This window comes from Dipodomys spectabilis, unplaced genomic scaffold (assembly GCF_019054845.1).
Source record: "Dipodomys spectabilis isolate Male_0828 unplaced genomic scaffold, ASM1905484v1 ptg000095l, whole genome shotgun sequence".
NCBI lineage: Eukaryota > Metazoa > Chordata > Mammalia > Rodentia > Heteromyidae > Dipodomys > Dipodomys spectabilis.
The window spans coordinates 24,047,066-24,072,983 of NW_024870772.1; the positions used below are offsets into that span (position 1 = coordinate 24,047,066).

At 35.5% G+C, this 25,918-nt stretch overlaps 1 protein-coding gene and 1 non-coding gene across 5 annotated transcripts in view; both read left to right on the forward strand.

Annotated features, from left to right (window-relative positions):
• Positions 1-25,918, forward strand: part of Fndc3a (fibronectin type III domain containing 3A) — a 117,998-nt gene that overhangs the window by 61,156 nt on the left and 30,924 nt on the right. For all 4 annotated transcript variants that reach the window (XM_042685794.1, XM_042685795.1, XM_042685796.1 and 1 more), the window contains 7 exons: positions 1,792-1,868; positions 7,713-7,950; positions 12,765-13,034; positions 15,186-15,244; positions 19,565-19,722; positions 22,250-22,309; positions 24,642-24,780. In XM_042685794.1, the coding sequence (XP_042541728.1) occupies positions 1,792-1,868; positions 7,713-7,950; positions 12,765-13,034; positions 15,186-15,244; positions 19,565-19,722; positions 22,250-22,309; positions 24,642-24,780 (1,001 nt within the window). The remainder of the gene's footprint in view (positions 1-1,791; positions 1,869-7,712; positions 7,951-12,764; positions 13,035-15,185; positions 15,245-19,564; positions 19,723-22,249; positions 22,310-24,641; positions 24,781-25,918) is intronic.
• LOC122112978 lies at positions 20,350-20,474 on the forward strand. Its single transcript, XR_006148349.1, has one exon. It is a non-coding gene; the product is annotated as a small nucleolar RNA SNORA40 (small nucleolar RNA).

Genomic DNA, 25,918 nt, shown 5'->3' on the forward strand with positions numbered 1-25,918 from the left:
GGGTATGTTGAGTGAAGCCTTTCTTCATAGTGATGTAGAGTAGTTCACAAATGTTATTTATTAACATAATACATAATATTATGCTTAAACTTGGGAAAATTCTATTCTTGCATTACCTCATTTTTCAAGGAAATAGAAAAAAGCAATCCTTAATTTCTCATAAAGGCAATGGAATATAGTTCTGCCTCTAGTGCAAGCTTAACTTTTCTGTGCCTCAGCTTCCATGTCTGGAAATGGTAATATTTACCAGAGAAAATTATTATGAAAAGAAAAAATATATAAAAGACCTGTTAGTATTAATTTTACACAATTAAGATAATATTCTGAATAATTGTATGCATTTGATGGAATTGTTTTGGATGGGAATTGTATTTGTTGAAAAGTTATAGTCAGATATTATACAGGGTGACTTACATTCACTCTCCTTCTCCCTCCTTACTTCCTCTTAACTACTTGTCTTTTTTCTCCCTTCTCCAGTTCTTTTACTTTCTTTTCTTTTCCCTCCCACTTCCTTCCCCACTTGTCCCGCCCTCCTCTCCTAGCCTCTTCCTTCCCTCTCCTTTTGGCTCCTCCCTAGCCTTCTCCTTTCTTCTCTTAACCTCTTTTTGCCTTTCTTCCCCCTTTATTTTCTCCTCTTTTTCCTTCTCCCTCTCCTCTTTCCCGCCAATGTTTAGTATTTCCCCTCTTGCCCTTTTTTTTTTTTTTGTATTTTCAATTGTCTTTCCTTCCCAGCTTACTTCTCCTTTCTCTCTTCCTCTCCCCTGTTACACTTGCTCAATCCCAACCTCCTCCCCTTTCCTAGTAGGGCTGGAAACTGGCTTTGCTGGATCCTCCATGCTCTTTATTCTGTTTTCTGAAGTATTATGTATAAGGTTACAAGTGGTAATAGTCTCTTACTGATCAAATGCTATATAAAAGAGATCCTTTCCCCATTACATTCTTTATCTGACTCTGGCACTTTATTTACTTAGAAATAGTAATTTCTTTGAAAAGCTTTTCTCTCAGTGATTAAAAATGTGGGTGAGGGGACTGGACACTCTACAGTTACAGGAAGAAAAGATTTCAAGTGAGATACTTTTCTAAAAAGTTACATAAAACAAGATTTTAGTTCCTAGAAAGAGTGAAACACACCTTCTGAAAGTGCTTATTTTTATTCCCAGAAAGGTGAAAAGAAAAGGTAAACAAGATATATTTGCAAAGCATGACGTTATAAAAGCAAAAGGAAATATAAGATAAGAAAAGTTGACTGTTTACTTTTTTAGAACTTTCCAGTGTAAGAAACAATTTTTTTTGGTAAATACACTCTAAGCACCCATGGACACTACTAAGGAGTCTGTTAGTCCTAATAAAGCACATTACAAGTATCTTAACTGTTCTTCATCCTCCTGCCCCTTCTCTTTAGAAACTTTTGCCTTTTACATTTCCATTGATTTTTATATGCAAAGTTCAGTTTGATTTTCCTGGGTCAATATTTGTAACTTGCATAATTGTAAGTCACTTGGGATAATGATTCCAGATTATAGGAATACTAAATAAGAACTTTAAGCCTAAGATTTTCGAAAGTTCCCTAGGGTGACTATTAATACCTTGCAGGTGTAAGAAACCTAAGTGTAATTACCAGTGCACTTTACAGGGCAAATGTTTTTAACAAGTAAGTCATCAGTTTCTTGTTATAATCTGTCTAGTTACTATAAGCCTGAGTGTTTGTCTTGGATGTACTAACCAAATTGTTTTCAACTTTAGCTTGCTAAACAATCATGGATTAATACATCATTTCTATGACCCATTCAGGTCCTGCTCAGGTTCCAATGATGTCCCCAAATGGTTCTGTGCCTCCTATTTATGTGCCTCCTGGATATGCCCCACAGGTACGTTTCTTGGGTTATTTTTCTTTAATAACAACTAGGCACACACACACACACACACACACACACACAAAAGAGTGATAGTATTGCTCTTTTTAACTTTTATTCTGATGAAAAAAAATATCCTTAGTGCTGAACTTTACTCAGTGTACTATCTTCTATACGTATGTTAGCAAATTTCAAAAGGAGGAAAATTTGTATTGGTAGCACTCATCATTTGGCTTTGGCTTTTGACACCAAATTACAAAAAAAAAATGTATTCTAAAGTTTTGTTTCCCTGAATATGTGACTAATGTAAATAATATCTTCGGTCGCCAAGGTGACTAATGTAAATAATATCTTAGGTCACCAAGGTGCAACTTAACTTTTTAAAATTGAACCTTTGTCTTAGAAGTACGCCAGGACAGTGCTTCCATTCTTATTCATACAGTTAACTCTCAGGTACTGACAATAATTGTACGGCATATTGTTGTAAATAGAAGTTAATTTGTTTTTGTTTTGTGGCCTCAAGCTGGCCTCAAACTCACAATACATGTAATAGGAATTAAACTGACAACCCTAAGGACTAGGAAGATCAATATCACTGAATACCCTATACCTTTTACTTTTCTCATATGTTGGCAAACTATGACTTAAAGAATAGAATGTAGAGGGTAGAATAAAAAGAATAGAATAATATAGCTGCAGAGAACCTGTAATCTTAGCTACTCAGTAGGCTAAATTAGGAGGATTGTGATTTGATCTGCCAGTCCAGTTAGAAAAATCCTCAAGACCCTATCCATCCTCAGTTAACTAGCAAAGTGCCAGACTGAAGACATTGTTCAAGTGGTAGAGTACCAGCACCAGCTATAAGCAAACAAACAGACTAAAAGCACAAGACCCCTAGTTCAAACCACAGAGCCATTTCTCTCTCTCTCTCTCTCTCTCTCTCTTACACACACACACACACACACACACACACACACACACAGGAGTATAACTAAGTTACATACACAGGCAATTAAACTAAATCTGCAGGTGTTCAGTGTCTTCTACTACTGAGTTTGTATGTAGTCTTCACTCTCCTCAAATCCTTTTTGAGAAATAACTCACTTTGTCTGCCTAGGCACTGAATTTACACCCAAAGTTTCTTCAGGCCATCTCTTTTTTATTCCATTTATGCCAGGGAGATGGGATATTGTGGTAGATTCTGTTTATTCTTTGAAGTGCATTAGTATATGAATCAGAAGAAAAGGAAATTTTCTGGTAGGGAAAATGAAAGTCAGCTGAGACTGAGAGTCAGAAAAGCTGGATCAGTGTCTTTATTTCAAACCTTTGTTGGCTGCTGTGCAAATCAACTTTCTTGACTCTGTTGGTCTCTCATTGTAAGATGAGAAGATAGCACGTAAGGAGATAACATGTCTAAAAGCACCTAGTAATCTTTCCAGAAGAATAGCTTCTGCTCACTATCTCTACTTTTGTTTAATACACTGATACCTTAATTTATTAAAGTCTGCATTCAGCTCATATTACCTTACTGAAATTGCTCCTTGCTGTGTACCAGATGACCTTTTTTCTAGCCTTATTCCTTCTGACCTCTGAATATTAGACACTATTGGTGTGATTTGTCCTTGATTTTCCTAATTTAATGTCTTTATATCAATGTCTATTTTTTCTACTTCTCTGTTACTTTCTACTTCTCTGTCCTTTTCAGAACTTTGTTCACTTGAAGACCTCTCTCGAGTAGCATAATTTAGTTAAACATCTCTCAAGTTACCACAGTTTGCTAATTAGTTCTTTTAGGAAGATGATGAATTTTTACAGTTCCTATGTTTAGCAGTCAACAGTGTTCCACAAATAAATATTGGGTGCTCATATATGTCAAACACTCTTGAATGTTTGGGATGTATATGTGAAAAAAAAATGTAAAGACTTAACCCCTCTAAAATTTATGTTCTTGTGGAAGACAAGCAAACAAAAAGTATAACCAGTGGATAATTAACATACCAGATAGCGAATAATATGGGGGCAGGGCAGAGCTGGTTAGAATTAAAATAAGATGGTAGAACAAGCCTTTTTGGAAAGATGATATTTAAACCAAGTCTTAAAGAGCAGCTGAGTGTTAACCATGCATTTATCTAGGGTAAAAGGGATTCTGGGAATAGAAATTGCCAGCACAAATGTCCTAAATTGAGAGCATGTTTCATGTCTGGAAACAGCAGGGAGGCCAATGTGGCTTGACTATATTGGAGTTGTCAAGACAGAGTAATAGTATAGTAGTTCGTAACGCCAGAGAGTTAACTCTGCTAGATTATTTAGGATTCTACTCCTTTTTTATCCTCACATATTTTTATGACAAATACAGTGCCTATCCATATAATAGATACTTTACAAATATTTATAAATTAGACAAATATTCATCCAGGTCAAACTTTTACATCTTTAAACTAAAGTAACTAAAATAACTTATTTATAGTACTTGCTTGATTTTTTTTCACTCTTTTGGATATATAAATAGCCTGTAGTTGTCTTGTCCTATATAAATGTTGATTTCTTCACATTTTTTTTTTGGGGGGGGGGAGTCCTGGTCGTGGGGCCTGAACTCTGGGCCTGGGTGCTGTCCCTCAGCTCTTCAGCTCAAGGCTAGTGCTCTACCACTTGAGCCACAACGCCACTTCCGGCTTTTTTCTTTTTGCTTATGTGGTGCTAAGGAATCGAACCCAGGTCCTCATGCATGCAAGCCAAGTGCTCTACCACTGAGCCACCTTCCCAGCCCTTTCTTCACATTTTTTAAGGCATCATTCTTGGCTTTTTATTACCCTCTTAGTACTGAGACCTGAACTCAGGCCTATACTCTTCACTTGCTTTTTCAATCACATCAGGCATACTGCCACTTGAGCTATGCCTTACATTTTGAGTTTTGCTTGTTATTTGGAGATAAGAGTCTGGAGGATTTGTCTGCACAGGCTAGCTTCAAACCACAGTCCTCAGACCTGAGTAGCTAGGTTATAGGCCTGAGCCACTAGTGCCTAGCTGTCCTTTTTTATTTTAAGCATTATAAGTTCTAGTATTACTATTTAAATGAAATAGGAAGATTATGAAAAATGGACATGTATCTTAGAGACAGAAATGTGTGACAGCTATGCAAGTGTGGACGCACAAAATCTATAAAATTTGAACTATCCAGGTGTTGGTGGTTCACACCTGTAATCCTAGCTACTTATGAGGCTGAGATCTAGAAGGTTTTGGTTAGAAGCCATTTTGGTCCAAAAGACTGTAAACAACTCTATCTCCAGTTAACCAACAAAATACCAGACTGGAGATGTATCTCAGACACCAGCAATAAACAAGAAAACTAAGCAATCAAGAAAGCAAGGCCTTGAATTCAGGGCACTGTCAAAAGTACTAACTTGTACTTCCTAAAGAATACCACAAACTAGTGGGCTGGGAATGTGGATTAGTGGTAGCATGCTTGCCTAACATGCATCAAGTCTTGGTTTTGATTCCTAAGCACCACATAAGCAGGAAAAGCCGGTTGTGGTGCTGTGGCTCAAGTGGTAGAGTGCTAGCAAAAGAAGCTCAGGGGCAGTGTCCAGTGTCCAAGCCCTGAGTTCAAGCCCCAGGACTGGTGCAAAAAAAAAAAAAAAAAAAAATATATATATATATATATATATATCACAACATGACCTATGTAACACCTGACGTATGCAACTGTGTGTCACCTTTACAATAAAAATTTTAAAATAAAAAAATACCACATTGCAAGAAACTTAATACTTGGTAATTTAATGATGTTGTTAATGACATAAAAAAAACCAAAAAGTTGAAATTACCTGAAACTCCTGAAAGGCTATGACAAAAGTTCTCCTCCTAAGTCTTTTTTCACTTTTTTGCTTTGTTGTTGTTACGGAGTGTGGGTTGTTATGGAAATGAGAGAGCATCTAACAGTGAGGAGATTGTAGACCTCACAATGTGGAGAAAGGCCCATATCATCCTGAGCTTAAGTTTCAGATTACCTCTTTGAGCTGTGCTTGTTATTTCACTTTGCCTTATGTCAACACCCAGCAGTGAGGTTAGTATATTTTTCAAAGATTTTACAACCAGTCTGTTCTCAGTCTTTGCTATCCTGGGAGAATATAAGGAAAAGTTAGAGTTTCAGTTTGGATGAAGAAGTGTTAAAGAGCTGGAAAGAAAGGAGGTCATTCACTAAAATAAGTTGGGGTAGAAGTTGCTAAAAGTGGAGAGGAAGCAAAGAATTGAGTTATCACAGAACCATAATAGTTTGGTAGTGTTAACAGGGGAATTAGAACAACATTCTAGTATAATTAACAGATCATATTCATTAAGCAAAACTTTTTAGCATGACTGCCATGAGCTAGGTACTATTCTAGGTACTCAGTAAGCAAAAACATACAGTAATCATGAAATATGCTGTCTGGCAGGGCAGAGTTATATTCAATATAACATAATCAGATAATAAACACAACTCCTTTTTTGGCAGTTGTGAATTTTTCCTGTGTTCTATAAAGTAAAGAAAAAAACAGGACTTTACCTAGTTAGAAGTTAGGTGGCACCTATGTTTAGAAAATCAGACTGTTCTGGAATATAGTTAATTATGTGTGTTTCAATTTTTATTAACATAGACTACATAGATTTTCCACCTTTCTCAACCTGATTTTATTTTTATTATTACTATCAAGGATTTTCTCACTTGTTTATTTGAAATTAGATGTTTAAATGTTTGGCTCTTTTTTTTTTTGCCAGTCATAGGGCTTGAACTCTGTGCCATTTCGGGTTTTCTTATGGTTTATTGGCGATAAGAGTCTCACTGACTTTCTTGCCTGGGCTGGCTTTGAACCACGACCCTCGGATCTCAGCCTCCTGAGTAGCTAGGATGACAGGCATGAGCCACTGGCGCCCAACAGGTTTGGCTGTTTCTTAGCAGCTAGGCCTTCTGACACATAACAGTTTTGAGGTGTCTGGCTTCTAAAGTTATTTGCTGCTTTGAATCATTGCTTGGCGTGGTGAAGTTCTGTGTTCTTTCAGCCTTAGTCTGGCTCTTTTTTTTCTTTTTTTTTTTTCTCTATTCATTGTGGGTTTGGGGGAGAGAAGTGATAAAATATACATAGAAGAAAATGATTTATTGTCTTAACCATTTTTAAGAACATAACTCAGTGGCACTGAATACATTCACAATGCTATATTACTGTCATACCTACCCATCCACAGAATTCTTCAAATTTCTGTGAACTTGTTAAACAGTGACTTTCTCCTTTTCCCTTAGCTTATCTTTGTATTTTAAATGTTTATTCTCAGCAGAAAGGGGATCCTAATTGTATAAATGATTTTAGCTATTTTTTTAGCCAAATGAAATCTTATTTGTGTTGTAAAACACATAAAACAATTGAGGACCTGTGGAGTCTATGCCCATAGAGCAAGGTGGAGTCTGAAGAGAGTTACAATGCTGAGTTCAAATACTCATTCCAGCATAATACCTGTGTGATCCTGGGCAAGTTATTCAGCATCTCTGTGCTTCAGTTTCCCAATCTAAAACATGGAAATGATAACAGGACCTACATGCAATACTGTTATGAGGTTGAATTAGTTAATATATTGATTAGTCCTTGAAAAACTTAGAAGTAACTTATAGAGTAGACATATGGATTTGAAAAATTAAACACAACAGTATTATAAATATCAAATAGTTCAAACTGACTCATATATACCTAATATAGTTAGTAACTTCTTTCCATGTTCGTTTTGTAATTTTTTTCAATTTGCTAATGGTGTATAATTTCTACTATAAAGTTTGAGAAGAATTGCGTATATCCTACAGAAGAGATTTTCAATCTGATGTTCATTTTCTAGGTTATTGAAGACAATGGTGTTCGAAGAGTAGTAGTAGTTCCTCAGGCACCAGAGTTTCACCCTGGTGGTCACACAGTCATCCATCGCTCTCCACATCCTCCCCTGCCTGGTTTCATTCCTGTTCCAACCATGATGCCCCCTCCACCACGACATATGTACTCACCAGTGACTGGAGCTGGCGACATAGCAACACAGTATATGCCACAGTATCAGTCTTCACAAGTATATGGAGATGTAGGTAAGGCATATAAAACTGCTCCTATTTTATTGAGTTTGAACATTCCTTATTATCTGCTTGTCATGTAAAAGAAACAATGCATAGTAATAATACCACAATCACTTTCTGTTGCTTAACCACTATTCATTGTGTTTCATCCTCATGGTAAATCAAGTCAAAAGTAAACAGAAAATCGAAGAGAGGAAGTAAATGTGTATCATGCAGCAGTATTTAATAGGGTCATGCTCTGCAGTTGAGCACTGAGGAAATTTTCAGCCAGGAATAACTAAGCTATAGTTAAACCCTGACATCTAAAATGCCACTACACCAAGTTGCTAAGTTTTGTGATCAATAGAATGAAATCAGAATGAGCCACAAAGCACACAAAATAATAATTTTATCCTTTCCCATGGCTGTAAGCACCACATATACTGACAGTCTCAAATTTATATCTTCAGCCAAAATCTCTCAAAACTGAACTTTTGACAAAGGGTCCCAATAACTATGCCCAGGCTGGCATTGCACTGGCAAGTTCCTCAGTTTACACATCCAGCTCCTCAGTAATTTGGTTTACAGGTGTGTACCACCAATTCCAGACCAGTTATTTCTCTTTTGTTTTCCCTTTCTCTCATGGAACTATTATGTGTTTTCTTTTTACCTTTAACCATTTCCTTTTCAATTTTTTAAGTTAGTATGCCAATGAGATTTGCATGCATATGATGTGCTTTGATCAAATTCACTCCATTACTTTTTCCTGCTCTCCCCTACTCCTGCTTTGTAAACAGTTTTTAATCATTTCATTATTTTATACCTGAATGTGAAGTACTTCAATCATATTCACATCCTCTTCACACTCTCCCTTTTCTCCCATCCTTTCTAGCTCCCACTCTCAAACAGTATCCCCATATTACTTACTACCTTTTTGATATAGCCTATTTGGATATCTCCTATACTGCATCCAGGGCATCTCTATCATCGTAATTTAAATAAAAAATTTGCTATGCAGCAGACCCTGTAGTGGATTGATTATTTACATTTTATATATATAGTCTATGTTTTTCAAACTTAGGGCTTGAGATTCCACATTTCTAACAAAGGCCCAGCAGTGTTTATGCAGTGATCCAAGTCCATTTTAGAATAACAATGATTATGATACACACTAGTCTCATTCTTCTGTTTTATTGCTAATTGTGTTTTCTAGAGTGTGTGAGAAAATTAGAAGACTAGACATTGCAGTTATTATTATTTTGTACTGTAAAACCTATTGTCACAATGCTGAGATCTGAGGTTTACAGTTCAAAGCCAGCTTGGGCAGAAATGTCAATGAGACTCATCTCCATTAACCAGCAAAAAGCCAGAAGTAGAGGTGTAGGTTAAGTGATGGAACACCAGCCTTGAGTGAAAAAGCCAAGTGAGAGTGAATGGCTCCGAGTTCAGTCCCCAGTACTGGCACCAAAAAGAAAGAAAAAAACATTTATTTTTGTGTAGATAGGAAATGCATTAGAATATATGGATATAATTTGCAATGGATCAAAGAAAGTAAAAGGCATTAATCTACAAATTAAACCAGTTATCCAATGGTAGAAGGTAAGAGAGGTATTAAAAAGCCAAAGAATCTACTACTGGATCTTATTAACGAACAGTCAGTAGCTGCTTCCCTAACTTTTTCCATGTACATTTTAAGTTGGATTGGGTTCCTAAAATGGAACTTGATCTCTAAGGTTAGCTCAATTTCTTAACATTTTGAGCTTGAACATCTCTAGACATGAAGCCAGTCTGCTGGTGGCTCATGGCTATAATCCTAGCTACTCAGGAGGCTGATACCTGAGAATCACCATTCAAAACCAGCTCAGACAGGAAAGTCCATGAGACTCTTATCTCCAGTTAACCAGTAAAAAGCCAGAAGTAAAGCTGTGACTTAAGTAGAGTGCTAGTCTTGGGCAAAAAAATAACTTTAGGATAACACCCAGGTCCTAAGTTCAAACCCCCCATAACCAGCACACACACACACAAAAATTATTAGAGAATCTTCAATAAAGTTATGTGAAATACAGAAGAGGAATATAAATGTGTCTCAGTTTGTGCATATATATTGAAAGTAGGAATCAAATCTAAGCATAAAATTCACTTTTTATACACATACACATACACTGAAGGTAATTTTTTTAGTAATATTTTAAACAACGTGTTATTTTGGGTTAGGAATGTTCAACCCTATACTATATTCACTACCACTACTTAATTCCAAAACATAGTTATCATATTGAAAACACATACAACTACCAACAGTATATCCCTCTCTTTTCTCTTTCTATTTCCTTTTACCGCATCATTTAATCTGTTTTGTTTCTGTGGGCCTATTCTGGCTGTTTTATTTAAATGTAAACAATATATGTATTGCATATAAGATTTTCCTTAAAATGTGTCTGGGTTATGTTAATGTAACAGTTTTAAGGTTCATCTATAGTGACATTTTTATGCCTTTTTATAGCTAAATAATATTACACTTCAATACGCCACATTTAGTTTATTCATTTATTAGTTTTTGGATATTTGGGTTGCTTTTGCTTTGTCTCCAGTAATGCTGCTTTGAATATTTGTATGTGAATTTTTGTGATGATATTTTCACTTCTTACAGTTGTGATGCAGAATAGAATTGCTGGATTATATATTAATTCTGTGTTTAACTTACTGAGGAATGGTCAACCTCTTTTCCTCAGTGGTTTTACTTTTTAATGTTTCATCTGCAAGTAGAATGATTCTGATTGTGTCACATCCTTGTCAAAACTTGTTATTCTCTATTTACCAACTGTGGTTTTGGTTTGATTTTTTTCTAATGACTAGTGATATTGAGCATATTTTCACTTATATATTGAGCATATATCATTATGGAGAAACTCTGTTCACATCCTTCACCAATTTTTATGGTTGAATTATATGTTCTTTATATTGTAGAAACAAGTCTCTTATCAAATATGTATTTATGGGTATTTTTGCCCATATTGTCTTTTTCACTTTCCTCATCGTGTCATATAATATAATATAATTTTGTCATTAGATTTTGAATAAAGAGCCTGCACTTGATATGCAAGCAGTGTACCACTAAAACCATACTCGCAGCTCAAAAGTTTTTAATTTTGATGAAGTCCAGTTTATTTTTTTCTTTGATTACCTGTGCTTTTACCTGAGAAACTACCTGGTCCAGATCACACAAGTATTATACCTTTGTTTGCTTCAAAGAGTTTTATCATGTTAACCTTTACCTTTGGGACTTTGATTCGTCTGAACTAATTTTTATATATGGAATGATGTAAGGGTCTGTATTCATTCTTTTATGTATAGATATCCAAAGTCCCTGTTTTTAATTCTAATGATATTATACTTAGCTTTTGAGTACTCAGTTTAAGAATATTATGCCAGTTTTCTAACAGCACTGGTAAATTAAAATTATTTTCTTCACTGAAACCTAACGTTGGCTTTTCTCTTATTTTTCCTATTAAGATTTTAGCATAAAATAAAACTCAAGCAGGGCACTGGTAGCTCAGATTCCTGTAATCCTAGCTACTGAGGAGGCTGAGATCTGAGGATTGCAATTCAAAGCTAGCAAAGTCTGTAGTAAGATTCTTATCTCCAATTAACAAAGTGGAAATAGAGAGGTGGATTAAAGTGTTAGAGCACTAGCCTTGCACAAAAGAGTTCTAAGACAGTGCCCAGTCTCTGTTCAAGTCCCATGACTGACTAAAAGAAAGCAAAACTTGAGACCAATGAGTTAATAAATAAGCTTTTAATTTTTTTCTTTTGAACATTGACTTCATTATATTGCTATGACTTTTATTAGAACTAATGCATTCTTCATATCAAGTCCCAAAGTTTAGTTCTGTTAGTAGACACATTCTTCATAATATTTTATAAACTTCATGGTAAACATTTTCTTATTCTCTTCTCATGTCATAGCGTTCTTTGGAAAAAGTATTTCATTGTTGTTGTTTTCTTTATACCCAGAACTCCAAACCTGCACCAACTTTTTTGAGGTTGAGAAATTTCTATATTTTTTAATTTTATTTTATTGTAAAGATGATGTGCATAGGGGTTACAGTTATGTAAGTAAATATTGAGTACATTTCTTGTTGAACAGTGATCCTCCTCATTTTCTACCACTTTCCCTACTCCCCGGCTCCCCTGACCCCCAAGTCATAAAGTTCATTTCCAACATAGTGTCTTGTAAGTATCTCTGTTGGATTGGTTCACCTTTAGTCCTTTGTCTCACCATTTTGTGATTCCCCTCCCCTTCCCTAAATCAGATAAACATCTATACAAGACACAGGGCACCAAAATCAAAACCAGCAAAATAACTTCACACAGTACACTTAAAAAAACCAAAAACCTGTTTCCATATCTTAGAGTTCATTTCAATTAGCATCATTTTATATAGCTATTGAGCTATTGTGATCCTCTGCTAGGACTATCCTAGACATATACTAATTACAAATGAGGGAAACAATGGAGCCTTTGTTTCTTTGGGTCTGGCTTACTTCACTTAATATGACATTTTCCAAGTCTTTCCATTTACTTACAAATGGGGTGATGTTATTCTTTCTGATGGAAGCGTAGATTTCCATTGTGTATATACCACTTACTGAGGGGCATCTTGGTTGGTTCCATATCTTAGCTATTGTAAATAATTCTGCAATGAACATAATTGTGCTGGTAGCTTTAATGTGGCCTTGTTTGTGATCATTTGATTAAATGCCCTGGACTGGGATTACTGGATCATAGGGGACCTCTGTGTTTAGTAAAAGTGATGTTTTTAACATTTGTGTTTTATTTCTTCCTAGATACCCACTCTACACACGGAAGGTCCAACTTTAGAGATGAAAGATCTAGTAAGACATATGAACGTTTACAGAAAAAGTTAAAAGATCGCCAAGGAACACAAAAAGATAAAATGAGCAGTCCACCATCATCACCCCAAAAATGTCCTTCTCCCATAAATGAACATAATGGGCTAATAAAAGGGCACAGTGCCAGTGGTATAAACACAGGATCAGCAAGAAACAAATCAGGGAGAGGGAAATGTGGGATACAAGTTGATACAGAAATAGAAGGTAACTTTTCATTCATACTTTCCATCATTTATTTAACCTACTAAAAGTACCAGTCATTTCATCCTGGTCTAAATAAACTGGATATTTGTAACATATAATACCTTATAAACGTGAGAAAAATTCAGTGTTACTAGAGTGTTAATTTTTGACAATTTGGGAAGTCTCAGTAATTTTATGTATTATAAATCTTACTGCTTGAAAGAAATTTTTGTGTGAAGGGAAAACTCAGATATTGATCCAGATTCCATTTCTTCTATTTCTGAGCCTTTAATAAGGCTATCCTATCTTTTCATCACAATTTTATTTCTTAAAACTTCTTTATGTCTAAGTTCCTGTTAATAACTATGTCATTAATCAGTCCTTTCTTATACTCTATAGTTTAGAGTGTTTTTCTCCTTTCTTGAAAGTTTTTTTTTATTTTTTAAAAATCCCCTTTTTACTCCCTCCCTCTGCCCTGCCCCCTTGGCTGGCTCCAGTGTTTAAACTCAGGGTCTTGCACTTGCTTGTTTGGCTTATTTGCTTAGCTGACACTCTACCACTTGAGTCATGCCTCTAGCTTAGCTTTTAGTAGGTTATTTTGGAGATGGAGTTTCTTGGACTTTACTGCCCAAGTTGACTTCATGTCCTTATACCTGCATGACACTCCAAGCATTTCTAACATATGGAACCTCAGTTTCCTGGGTATCAGCCTTCTAAGTAGATAGAATTACAGGCGTGAACTACTTTGTATTTATGCCCATTTTTCTGATTCTGTTATCTTTCTAATTCTGAAAATTAGATTATGGCAGATTTCAAAATAGTTCATCAAATGTGACTACATGTGAAGCATACTAGTATGCCATTTCATAAACACTAATACCACAGTTATCCTGTCCTTTAACATCTTTATCTAAATTGACAATCTTGAGTCAGATGGTATGGTTTGCACCTATAATTACTAGCTACTCAAGTAAGTAAGAAGTGGAGGCCAGAAGATAAGATTCTAGACTTGTTTTAGCCAAAAAAAAGTTAGCAAAATCTCAGCCAATAAGCCAGGTAATGAATCACACATCTATACAACCAAGTATACGTAGAAGAGTCTTAAGTCTAAGGCTAGCCCCAGGCAAAAACATAGCACTCTATTAAAAATAAGTAACTAAAACAAAAAGGATGGGGGTGTGGCTCAAGTGGTAGAATGTCTTCCTAGCAAGTTTGAGGCCCTAAATTAAATCCCAGTTCTACCAAATAATTCAATAATTACCAATTGACATGTGCATTTTATTATGTTGTTTTATTAAATACTGTAACTAATTTATGACTTGAAACTAAAATGCCTTCACCTTTAGGGAAAAATCAAAATGTAAGCCATGTTGACTCTACCTACCTTTCTGTTTCAAATTTTAATGGCTTCATGGCTTCTATATTAACAGCATTTTCAAAAATGTTTTTCAGTTCTTGAAACATCTAATCCCTTTCAACACTGATATTGCAGAAGAGTTGAGCTAAGCAGTGGTATGAGCCATTGGTATCTAACTGAGCTAAAGTTTCTTATATGTCTGATGGCTATAACATATGGGCAAATGAATTATAATTCTACTTGAGGAAACCACAGTTACAGCATGTAATGAAAAACTGTTCAGATAACCTACTAAAGATGTGAGATCAGCAAATGAGAGCTTTTCCACAGAAGGAAGAAGTATATACTAGTATATACTGGTAAAACAACTTTCTGTAACAAAAACTGACTATATAGATACATAAAGTGGTGTTATAGTGAAATTGAAATATACATATGTTTCTATATTCTATATAGATAGAAATTGAAACAGGTGAATACTTATAGGGCACACATTACTGTGTGTAAATTAAGATCAAAGTAGAAAAGAAAGTCTCAGCTAGGTGCTGGTGGCTCATACCTGAAATCCTAGCTACTCATAAGCTGAAATCTAAAAATCATAGCCTTCATCAAAAGCAGCTAAGGGACAGCACCTGGGCCCCAGGACCAGCACCAAAAAAATAACATAAAATTGTGAACCAGGTACTGGTGTTTCACACCTGTAATTCTAGCTATGCAGCAGGCTGAGAAAAGAAAATTAAATTTCAGAAGATATATTTGGAGGAAAGAAAATTGCATTTAAGCTTAATTTTTGTATTTAAAATTTTTTTCTTAAGAAAAAGATGAAGAAACTAAAGCATTTGAAGCACTTCTTTCCAACATTGCTAAACCAGTGGTAAGTATCACATATTTTCTTAAAATATTTTTTCAGAATATTTTTCCAATATATTCAGTAAATATTTATGAAAATAGTTAAATTATGCTGATTCTGTGGCAAGCTTTTTCAGTTATCTGCTAGCAATCTTCCTTATGTCATTATGTTACTCTTTGAAGAGCTATATATATGGATATATATATATATATATATATATAAAATAAGTCCTTTGTATATATCAATAAATTTTTAAATGTATAAAGAAGGTTCAGAATCCTGTGTAAAAATGCTATTATAGAAATAGCATGACATGAGAGTTCTTGAGTAAAATAATGTAAATAATGTAAAATAATCAGGAAGACCACCTTTAAAGAGGAAAAACAGGAATAAGTAAGAAGGAATAGCTTAATGAAATAAAAATAAAATAAGTAAGTGAAAATGAAAAAATATGAAATAAAAAGAATAAATGAAAAACTTTTTAATGAAATAAGCTGAGCACTGGTGGCTCACACCTATAATGGTAGCTACTCAGAAAGCTGAGACCTGAGGATCAAGGTTGGAAGCCAGCTTGAACATGAAAGTCCATGAGACTCTTCTCTCCAATTAACCATTAAAAAAAAAACAGAAGTGGCTCAAAGTAAGCACTAAGTATAGTGCTAGCCTTCGTAGGAAAGCTCAGGGACAGCACCCAGGCCTTGAGTTCAACCCCATGACCAACAAAAAGAAAAAAGAAAAAGGCATAAGCAGGAATAAGTTGATGAAATAAAAGAACTATTATGACTGAAATGTGATAAATGGGGAAAATAAATCCTACAAGATGTGATGGAACAAGTTGGTCATAGGGCCTTTTTGGCGAAGGTAAGTCCACTTAAAAATGATAAGGATGTTAGCCGGCGCTGGTGGCTCACGCCTGTAATCCTAGCTACTCAGGAGGCTGAGATCTGAGGATCGCGGTTCAAAGCCAGCCCGGGCAGGAGAGACCGTGAGACTCCTATCTCCAATAAACCACCAGAAAACCGGAAGTGGCGCTGTAGCTCAAGTGGTAGAGAGCTCGCCTTGAGCTGAAGAGCTGAGGGACAGCGCCCAGGCCCAGAGTTCAAGCCCCACGACTGACAAAAAAAAAAATGATAAGGATGTTTAATTTATTTTAAAGAAAAAATGTATGTAAAGCCTACACCAATCTTTAAACTGTATTTGGCCCCAAGACCCTTTTTTTTTCTTTGTATACCCTTATTATTATAAAAGAAATGCACACTCATAACTCTTTCAGTATGAACAAATGTGTGTAAAACAATTAAAACCTTGAGCTTTTACTAAGAACTCTTCCTACCTCCCTCCTGATAGATACATAAAACCTTCAAAGATTCTAAATAATACATTTTTAGTATATAGTCTTAGGAATCTCTGTGTATTTTTAAAAATATTTTTGCCAAGCTCATACCTACAGTCCTAGCTACCCAGGAGACTGAAATCTGAGGATCACTGTTTGAAGCTAGCCCAAGCAGGAAAAATCCATGAGGCTCTTATCTTCATTTAGCCACCAAACAGGAAATAGAGCTTTGGCTCAAGTGGTAGAGTGCTAGCCTTCAACAAAGAACCTCAGGGAAAACATAGGCCCTGAGTTCAAAAACCCACCCCCCCACCCCCAAAAAAAAAAAAAATCAACACAACTACATTCATATTATATCTAGCTTTCCTTTTTCTCACTATTGTAGCACCAAAATATGGATGAAATGTCATTTCATGTGGCTTACCTCATTTTTTTAACACCTGGCTTGGAATTGTTAAGAGGGACCATTATTTAGGAAATCAGTGCCCTAAATTTCCAGGTTGTTTTTTAGGGGGTAGGGGATTGCCATTAATAAAGCTACAATTAAGTGGATGTATTGGTGTACTTTTCCAAATTTATTTATAGGATTCTATCCTGAGGGAGAGAAATCCTAGAAGAATTTTTCAGTCAGAAAATAAACATAGTGCCAGTGGCTTAAGCTTGTAATCCTAGCTACTCAGCAGGCTGAGATCTTTGGATCACCCTTCAAAACCAGCCTGGCCAGGAAAGTCTTATCTTATCTCTTATCTCCAATTAGCCACCAGAATACTAGAAGTGGCTGTATGGATCAAAGGGGGTACAGCAGTAGCCTTGAGCAGAAAAGCTTAAAGACAGCACTCAGGCCCTGAGTTCAAGACCCATGACCCATAAAATAAAGAAAAAAAGAAAGAAAAGAAACATAGCCAGACATGGTGGCCCATATTTGTAATCCTAGTCACTCTAAGGATGTAAATAGAAAGATTCATGAGTTTGAGACCAGCATGGGCTTCATAGCAAGACACTGTCACAAAAGACAACAAATGCACACACACATACACACACACACACACACACACACACACACACACACAAATAAATAAATAAAATGTACTAAAGATTTTTTTCTTTCGTTTTTCTTGTTTCTTTTTGCCAGTCCTGGGGCTTGAACTCTGGGCCCAGGCACTGTCCTGAGCTTCTTTTGCTCAAGGCTACTGCTCTACCACTTGAGCCACAGCTCTACTTCTGGCTTTTTCTGTTCCTGTGGAACTGAGGAATTGAACCTGGGGCTTTGTGCATGATAGGCGAGCACTATACCACTAAGTCACGTTCCCAGCCCCCTAAAAATGTTTCTAATGGTTCCCGAATTGCCTTAAAAAGCACTATAAAGTTTAAGTGACCATTTCTCCAGATTTTCAACATACAGAATATCATTAGCTTTTTAATTTTATACTATCTTGCAGGTAAAAAGTATTTTTTTCATTTATATTTAATTATGAAAGCAGTTTTGTGTCATTTGATATTTTGTCCACTTTTTTTTTTGGGTCTTTCATAATCTTTCACTCATTTTCTGTTGAATGTTTTTTGTGTGGGTTTTTTATTGTAATAATTTCCTATGTTAAGAAATTTATGCTTTCAATAAAAAGTCCTTTTTTTCTCCCAGTATTTTTCTTTTCTTTTCTTTCTTTTTTTTTTTACTGTAAAAGGGTTACAGTTAAATAAGTCAGGTAATAAGTCTTTCTTTTTGAACAATGTCACCTCTTCCCTGCTTCTTTCCCATTTTTTCCCCTCATGACCTCCCTTCCCCTAAGTTGTATAGTTGATTTTCAGCATAGTGTCTACTGAATATCACTGCTGCATTAGTTCACCCTTTGTCCCACCATTTCTATGCTCCCCTACCTTCCCCCAAACAGATAAACTTACATACAAGATAAAAAGTACAGGGCTGGGAAGGTGGCTCAGTGGTAGAGCGCTCACCTTGCATGCCTGAGGTCCTGGTTCGATTCCTCAGCACCACATAAACAAAAAGAAAAAAGCCAGAAGTGGCGCTGTGGCTCAAGTGGTAGAGCGCTAGTCTTGAGCTAAAGAGCTGAGGGACAGCTCCCAGGCCCAGAGTTCAGGCCCCATGACTGGACCCCCCAAAAAAAGATAAAAAGTACAGAAATCAAAAACAGTGACAAAGGGGGGGGGTTTAATAACAACAACAACAAAACCCTCTTGTTTCCAAGTTTTAAAGTTGATTTTGATAAACATCATTTTATATGCCTATATGCACATAGCTATTGAACCTTTGTGATGCTCTCCTTTGGTCTTACCGGTGAATATTTAGAGTCCTGTTTATCATGTCCAGGTATAATTTTTTGTCTCTTACTGTGTTTGCTTGTAGATTTATAGGCATATTCTAATTACTACAAATGAGGGAACCATGCAACCTGTGTTTCTTTGGGTCTGGCTCACTTTGCTTAATGTAATGTAATTTTTAATGTAATTTTTTCCAAGTCTATTTCCTTACAAATAGGACAATGTCATTCTTTCTGATGGAGGCATAGAATTCCATTGTGTATATATACCACATTTTCTTGATGCATCATCCACTGAGGGCATCTGGGTATCTATACTTCTATACTAATAGTTTTGGTGGGTCATTTTGAGAAAGGGTTTTGCTGAGTATTACAGGCTGTCCTCATACTCATTATATACCCCTGGCTAGCTTCAAACTCATGATCCCCTTGCCTTAGCTTTCCAAGTGCTGGGATTGCAGGCAGTATAACACCACACTTACCTATTCTAATAGTTTTTAATATCTCAGATTGATCCTTAAACTTGTTATGCCTTTTCACTCCTTAACAACAAATTGTGATATGCAAATGAGCAAATTTCCATTTGTTAGTCATTTATATATATATATATATATATATATACATATATATACACATACATACACACAGGTATTTAATCATATAACAATACTAGGTATTTCGTTATGTGCAAATTACATTTCTTTCAAATTGCTTCTAAATGTTATATTTTCACAGGCTTCAGACATCCAGGCAAGGACAATAGTACTGACCTGGTCAGCACCTTCCATTTTCCTTAATGGTGAAACAGATGAGACTACTGTACCAGAGCTCTATGGTTATGAAATTCTGGTCTCAAGTACTGGGAAAGATGGGAAGTACAAAAGTGTTTATGTGTAGGTATTTGTTGGATTTTCTTTACATTAATGGCCATTAATGGTTCATCATTACTAGCTTATTACTAATTTTCTTCATTTTTTTTCTGATCTATAAGTTGACCACTATTAGTGATTTCAATATAAGCAGGTCAAATGCAGGCCAGTACACATTTCTTGTCTACATTTTTAGAACATCCCTTTCAGCTTCCCCGAGCCAACAGACTCTCTAATAGATATTTCCTACTAACATCTTCTTGATGCAGTAGTGTACATTGTAATAAGTAGAACCCAGGAACAAGGAATGGAGAATTTTTTAGTGTGGACTTCTAAAGTGTTTATCTTATTCCTCTGAGGGATTGAGTTTAATTTATATGTGTCAAGCTCTTGGCCTGCAGTAAAATGAATTTAGTGCCAGATTTCCTTTGGTATTTTCATAACCATATTTCAAAAACCATGATAGTATACACAGAAGTCTTAGAGTGAATGAATTTGTGACATTTATGACTGCTGTTTTTAAATGGTATATTTATGCCCTTGTTGTTAAGATTAAATCCAATTTTTAGTTACAATTTAAGCAAATTAAGCAAAGGATTATCATTTAAAGGGTCATAACACAGAACACTTCAGCAACTTCTTGGTATCTTTTGTGTATGTGTCTTTGTTTAATTTGTAACAAAGCCTTACAGACAGGTGCAAACAGTAAATCTTCTTTTGCAACTCAGAACTCATTGTTGAGTATGAGATTTTTTTTACATGTAAGAAGGAATATGACTCCAACAATAGTTGACAATATGGGGTTTGTTAAATCATACAAGTTGGCTCTGAGAATAAAGTTGATATAAAAGCTTTTTTTAAAAAAAGTAGTTGATAAGGAGAAGAAAAGAAAATGAAACTGCCTTTACTGACTCTGTTGTCATCACATAAGATCATAAAAATGCCCTGCCTTCTCTGTTGAGATATAGCTTGTGTTTATTCTATTCAGACTTATTCAGAGAAACAAGAAAACCTACCTCCTGGTACAATAAGGGTTTTTTTTTTAATCACAACATAAAGATTTCCTGGTGTTAATTACTGTTTCGAGTTAGATCTGATTGCTTGCTAAAAGGAAGAAATTTATTTCCACTTCAACCTAACCAGGGAGCATAAAAGAGACATTACTAATCTTTATCCTTAACAATTTTAAGTCTCTCTCAGAATGCTACTGCAACAGGTCAGTTTATCAACATGTACTTTCAATGATGAGGTAATGATTATTTCTTGTCAAATTTTTATTTTGATTTAAGAAACAAGGTAACTTGGAGGCAAAAGATGGATAAGTGAAAGAAATCCTTAAGGTAGAGGGGAGAAAACTTGATTATTGGAAGAAACAAAATAAACATGTGGAAGAGAAGAAGAGAGAGAGAGAGGGGAAGGGAGCAAGTGCTGAGTGCTGATGGTTCACTACTCAGGAGGCTGAAATCTGTGAGATCTCAGTCTGAAGCCAGGCAGAAAAGTCTGAAAGACTGTCTCCAAAATAAGCCTGCAAAAAACAGCTAGGAGGTGTGGTTCAATTGATACAGCACCAGCCTAGCAAAGATGAGGCCCTGAGTTCAAACCTTGATACTGATGAAAAATTAAAAGAAGGAAGAAGAGAAGGCAAGGGAAGGAAGAAGGGGAGAGGGAAAGTAGAAAGAGGAGGGAAAGGCTGGTTTATGGCTGGATATCTAAATAATATTTGTATCAAATAATTATTTTAAATATGTGCTGTTGTGTTTAAAACAATAATAGTGACAAGGCACTGGCAGCTCACACCTGTAATCCTAGGCACTAAGGAGGCTGAGATGAGAGGATTGAGGGGCAAAGGCAACCTGTGCACGAAGGTCTGTGAGACTGACTAACCACAAAAAAGCCCAAAGTGGCGCTGTGGGTCAAGTGATAGAGCACTAGCCTTGAGCAAAAAGTTCAGGGACAGTGCCCAGGCCCTGAGATCAAGACCTAGAGCTGGCACTGAAACAAAAGAAAAAGTAATAGTGGATAAATACTTTTAAATTATTGAACCACAAGGTCTTGGGCTCAATCCCCAGCAATACAAAATAACAATTCACTTTTTTCTTTACTACCCATTAAACTATAACTGGAATATTGTTTATAAAGTATCATGTTACTGTCTAGTACAACAAAATAGTGAGACTCCTTGTAAAAACTTGGGAGTTTTTCTTTCAGTGGCATGTTTTATTGGATATTCTGTGTGCAGAGTAGATTTTGAAATAATTGAAAATGATTCTTATAGTTTGAAAATCTTAACTCTGAAGAAAGAAAGTCTAGCTTATACTACACATCAGATTTGCTTAGCACACCTTTTTGTGTGAAAGTAGTATACAAGTACATAGTTAAAGTTTGGCACATCCTCTGGTTACACTAAGTCTACATACTAGAATCTGAATATGATTACAACTGGTAAAGAAGCAGTACAATTTAATTAAATTCCATAAACTATAACATGTAATGTACATCCTTTGGAAATGCTTTATCAGACACTGAAATGCTTCTTATTTTTTTTCCTCAGAGGAGAAGAAACAAGTGTCACGTTAAATGATCTCAAGCCAGCCACAGATTACTACGCAAAGTAAGGAAATACAATGTTGCTTTTTATATGCAATATAGGGTTATTTTTTAATGATTTTTTTAAAAAAATCTAAAATATATTTTGGATTAAAAACATGTTCTTTGATGTTTCTATAGGCTTAATTATTAGTATTCTCCTCCTCAAAAAACAGCCAAAACATTTAACTAAAGTGTATGGTAAAAGAAGGGTTAATCAACTTATTTGTAAGACCTAGGGATTGGGATGATCTATAAAATATGTTTACCATATCTAGTTAGCACTAGAAATTCACCTCAACTTTGAGAGTTTTGTACAACAGAGTCATTAAAAAATACTTGTTTTCTTTTGTTTGTTTGTTTGTTTTTTGGTTGTGGGGTTTGGCCTGGGCGCTATCCCTCAACTCTTCAGCTCAAGGTGATGGCTTTACTACTTGAGCCACAGCACCACTTCAGGTTTTCTGTTGGTTTATTGGAGATAAGAGTCTCATGGACTTTCCTGACTTGATCCTCAGATCTTAAGTCTAGGGCCTTCATAGACTTCCTAGTGACTAACCCACTTTGTGTAAAAGGCCATTTGTGTTTGGAATTGCTCTGTTTAACATTATCCTTCAAAGGAATATAATTTATAGTCTGTTTTTAATTTAAATTTCTTAGTAGTTCAAATACAGGAGGAAGAAAAAAAGTAATGTGATATATAAAAGGAATCTGAGAATTCATCTGTACTAAAGACAAATGCTTTTCTTATGTGTATATATATACATTTTATTACTATTTTGCAAAAAAAAAAAAAGAGTGACAATTTCTCTTAAGGAAAACAAAATAGTTGGGCACTGGTGGCTCATGCCTATAATCCTAGTATATAGGAAAATCAGATAAGAGAATTGAGGTTCAAAGCCTGCCCAGTCAGAACAGTCTTTGACACTCTTATCTCCAGTTAATTACCCAAAAAGCCAGAAGTGGAGCTATGTCTCAAGTAGTACAGCATCAGCCTTGAACCAAAAAAAATCTAAGGCCCTGAGTTCCGTCCCAGTACTGCCCCCAAAAAATAGAAAAGAGAAAAAAAAGAAAAGGAAAGGAAAGGAAAAGATACATAAATAAATAAAGATAGCTAGTTGTACCCCTACATAAATTGTCTTCTTATTAACTTTTTCCCATCTCTCCAAATAAAAAATACACTTTCCAGGCTCTTTATATACATGTTTGACAATAAAAGAATGGAACACAAAGAAAGAGAAAGGGGAAAAAAGTAATAGGGAATTTGACCAAATGCATAAAATGCATATAAGGACATACCACAGTGAAACCCCTTCATTAAATTAACACATACTAATGAAAATCTTTTATAATTAAAAAGCTACTTTTGAAGTAAATTTCCTATGGTTAAACATATATATTGTTCAGTATAATATTTTTAAGACTATGGATTGTAACCATTATTGAGTCATGAATTGAATTTTGGGAGAAATAGCATTCTTTTGTGTATGTGCTACAACTGAGGCTTGAACTCAGTTTCTCACTCATGGTTGATACCTGAGTTATGCCATAAGCCCTGCATTTTACTGGGTAAAGATGGAATCTTGCAGACTTTTCTGCCCAGGTTGGCTTTGAACACTGATCCTCTGGTTCTCAGCCTCCTGATTAGCTAGGATTATAGGCAGGAGCCACCAGTGCCCAGTTTGTATTTTGCATTTTTTAAAAAGTGAATAAGCCTAGTCAGTGATTCACAATTAGAATCTGGCTTCTTGGGAGGCTGAGAACAGCAGGATTTCAGTTTGCAACTATCCTGGGTTAAAAAGTTTATGAGACCCCCTCCTCAACCCATAGCTGGGTGTCATGACACATATCTGTCACCCTAGCAACATTGGAGTCTGCAATTTGCATGTTTATGTAAATACATATATGTACAGACAGGTCACAATTCAAAATGTTTCTTCCTTTGAGTTGTAGTGAAATAAAATGAAAACAACTGGTCTGTATTTTTTTGTTTTTTAGGCTCACACTTCTGATACTCTTCTTTTTTTTCTTTTTCTTTTGTTTTTTTGCCGTCCTAGGGCTTGAAGTCAGGGCCTAGGCATTGTCCCTGAGCTGCTTTTGCTCAAGGCTAGTACACTACCACTTGAGCCACAGTGCATTTCTGGCTTTTTCTGTTTATGCAGTACTGAAGAATTGAACCCAGGGCTTCATGCATGCTAGACAAGCACACTACCACTAAGCCACATTCCCAGCCCTAATATTGATATTCTTGATAGCATATTTAGAAGGTACTTTGCTAACCTGCAAAATACTTAAAAGTTGATGCTATTGAAATTAAAAAGACAGTGATTCTTCAGGCTAAAACTATTTTATCTTCATAGAGTACAGGCAGAGTCCAATTCTATAAAGGGAACTCCTTCAGAAGCTGAAAGCTTTACTACCTTGAGCTGTGAGCCTGATGTACCTAATCCACCAAGAATAGCCAATCGGACCAAAAACTCACTCACCTTGCAATGGAAGGTAAGAATATTCTGTAGGAGCATTTGTAACTAGGCATTCCCTTATTTCCCAATAGTACTAATGTCAGTCATTTTGACTAATATATAAGAAATAGGCATTTTTTTTCAGATCACTCTCTTACTGGCTTTTCTTTTTACATGTAAATATAGAAGGGGTTAACTTACAATTACCAATCCTTGTCACATTTTATATGTGATGACAGATGTATAACATATTGTCAGCCTACTATTTTATGTTTTCAAATGATGCCTTTATATCACTATGTTTATGCTGAATCACATTTGTAATAGCTAAACTGAATTTTTTAAAATATTGATCTGACTGGGCATGGTTGCTTACACCTGTAAACCTAGCTACTTAGCAGGCTGAGATCTGAGGATCATGATTCAAAGCTAGGCCAGGCAGCAAAGTCTATGAAACTCTTAGTTCAAATTAACTACCAAAATGCTAGAAGTGGAGCTGTGACTCAATTGGTAAAACACTAGCCTTGAGCAAAAAAGCTCAGAGATGTTGCCCAAGATTAGCCTCCCTCCCCCCCCCCCAAAAAAGCAATCTGATGCCTTAAATGATGAATGAAATAATTTTTAATAGTATGTATTCTAATGTATAGATGATTGAGCCTAGCTACACCAGAATGTTCAAAACAATAGATACACACTATAGATTGAACTGGTCATTCAGATTCCATGGACAGCATTGTCATAGTTGACATAGAGTATAGGTTTTGATAAATTTCTGAACAAAATTTAAATACAATATTTACCAAAATACATAGCAGTTCAATTTTGAGAAAACTCTGTGTCTTTCCAAACCACACCAAATGTATCTTATAAAATAGATTAGACTCTAGGCTCTGATGATTATAGACAGATATTAAAGGGACTTTCATGTAGGTTGGATTTCTATAGGATACTGTACTTCATTCTGAAGATAATTAAAGTTGTTTTGAAGATTTTACATTTAGTACAATATCTCAACAACCCTATAGAAGATGTAGACTGTGCGACTTCCTGAAATTGTGCACATAGGTCACCCATACTCCCAACTTTTCTTGAAATGGCTCTAAAAACATACAGCAAATACCCTTTTATATTGCTTCTGAACCCCAAATCCTTAAGTTCACGGATAGAAAGAGTCT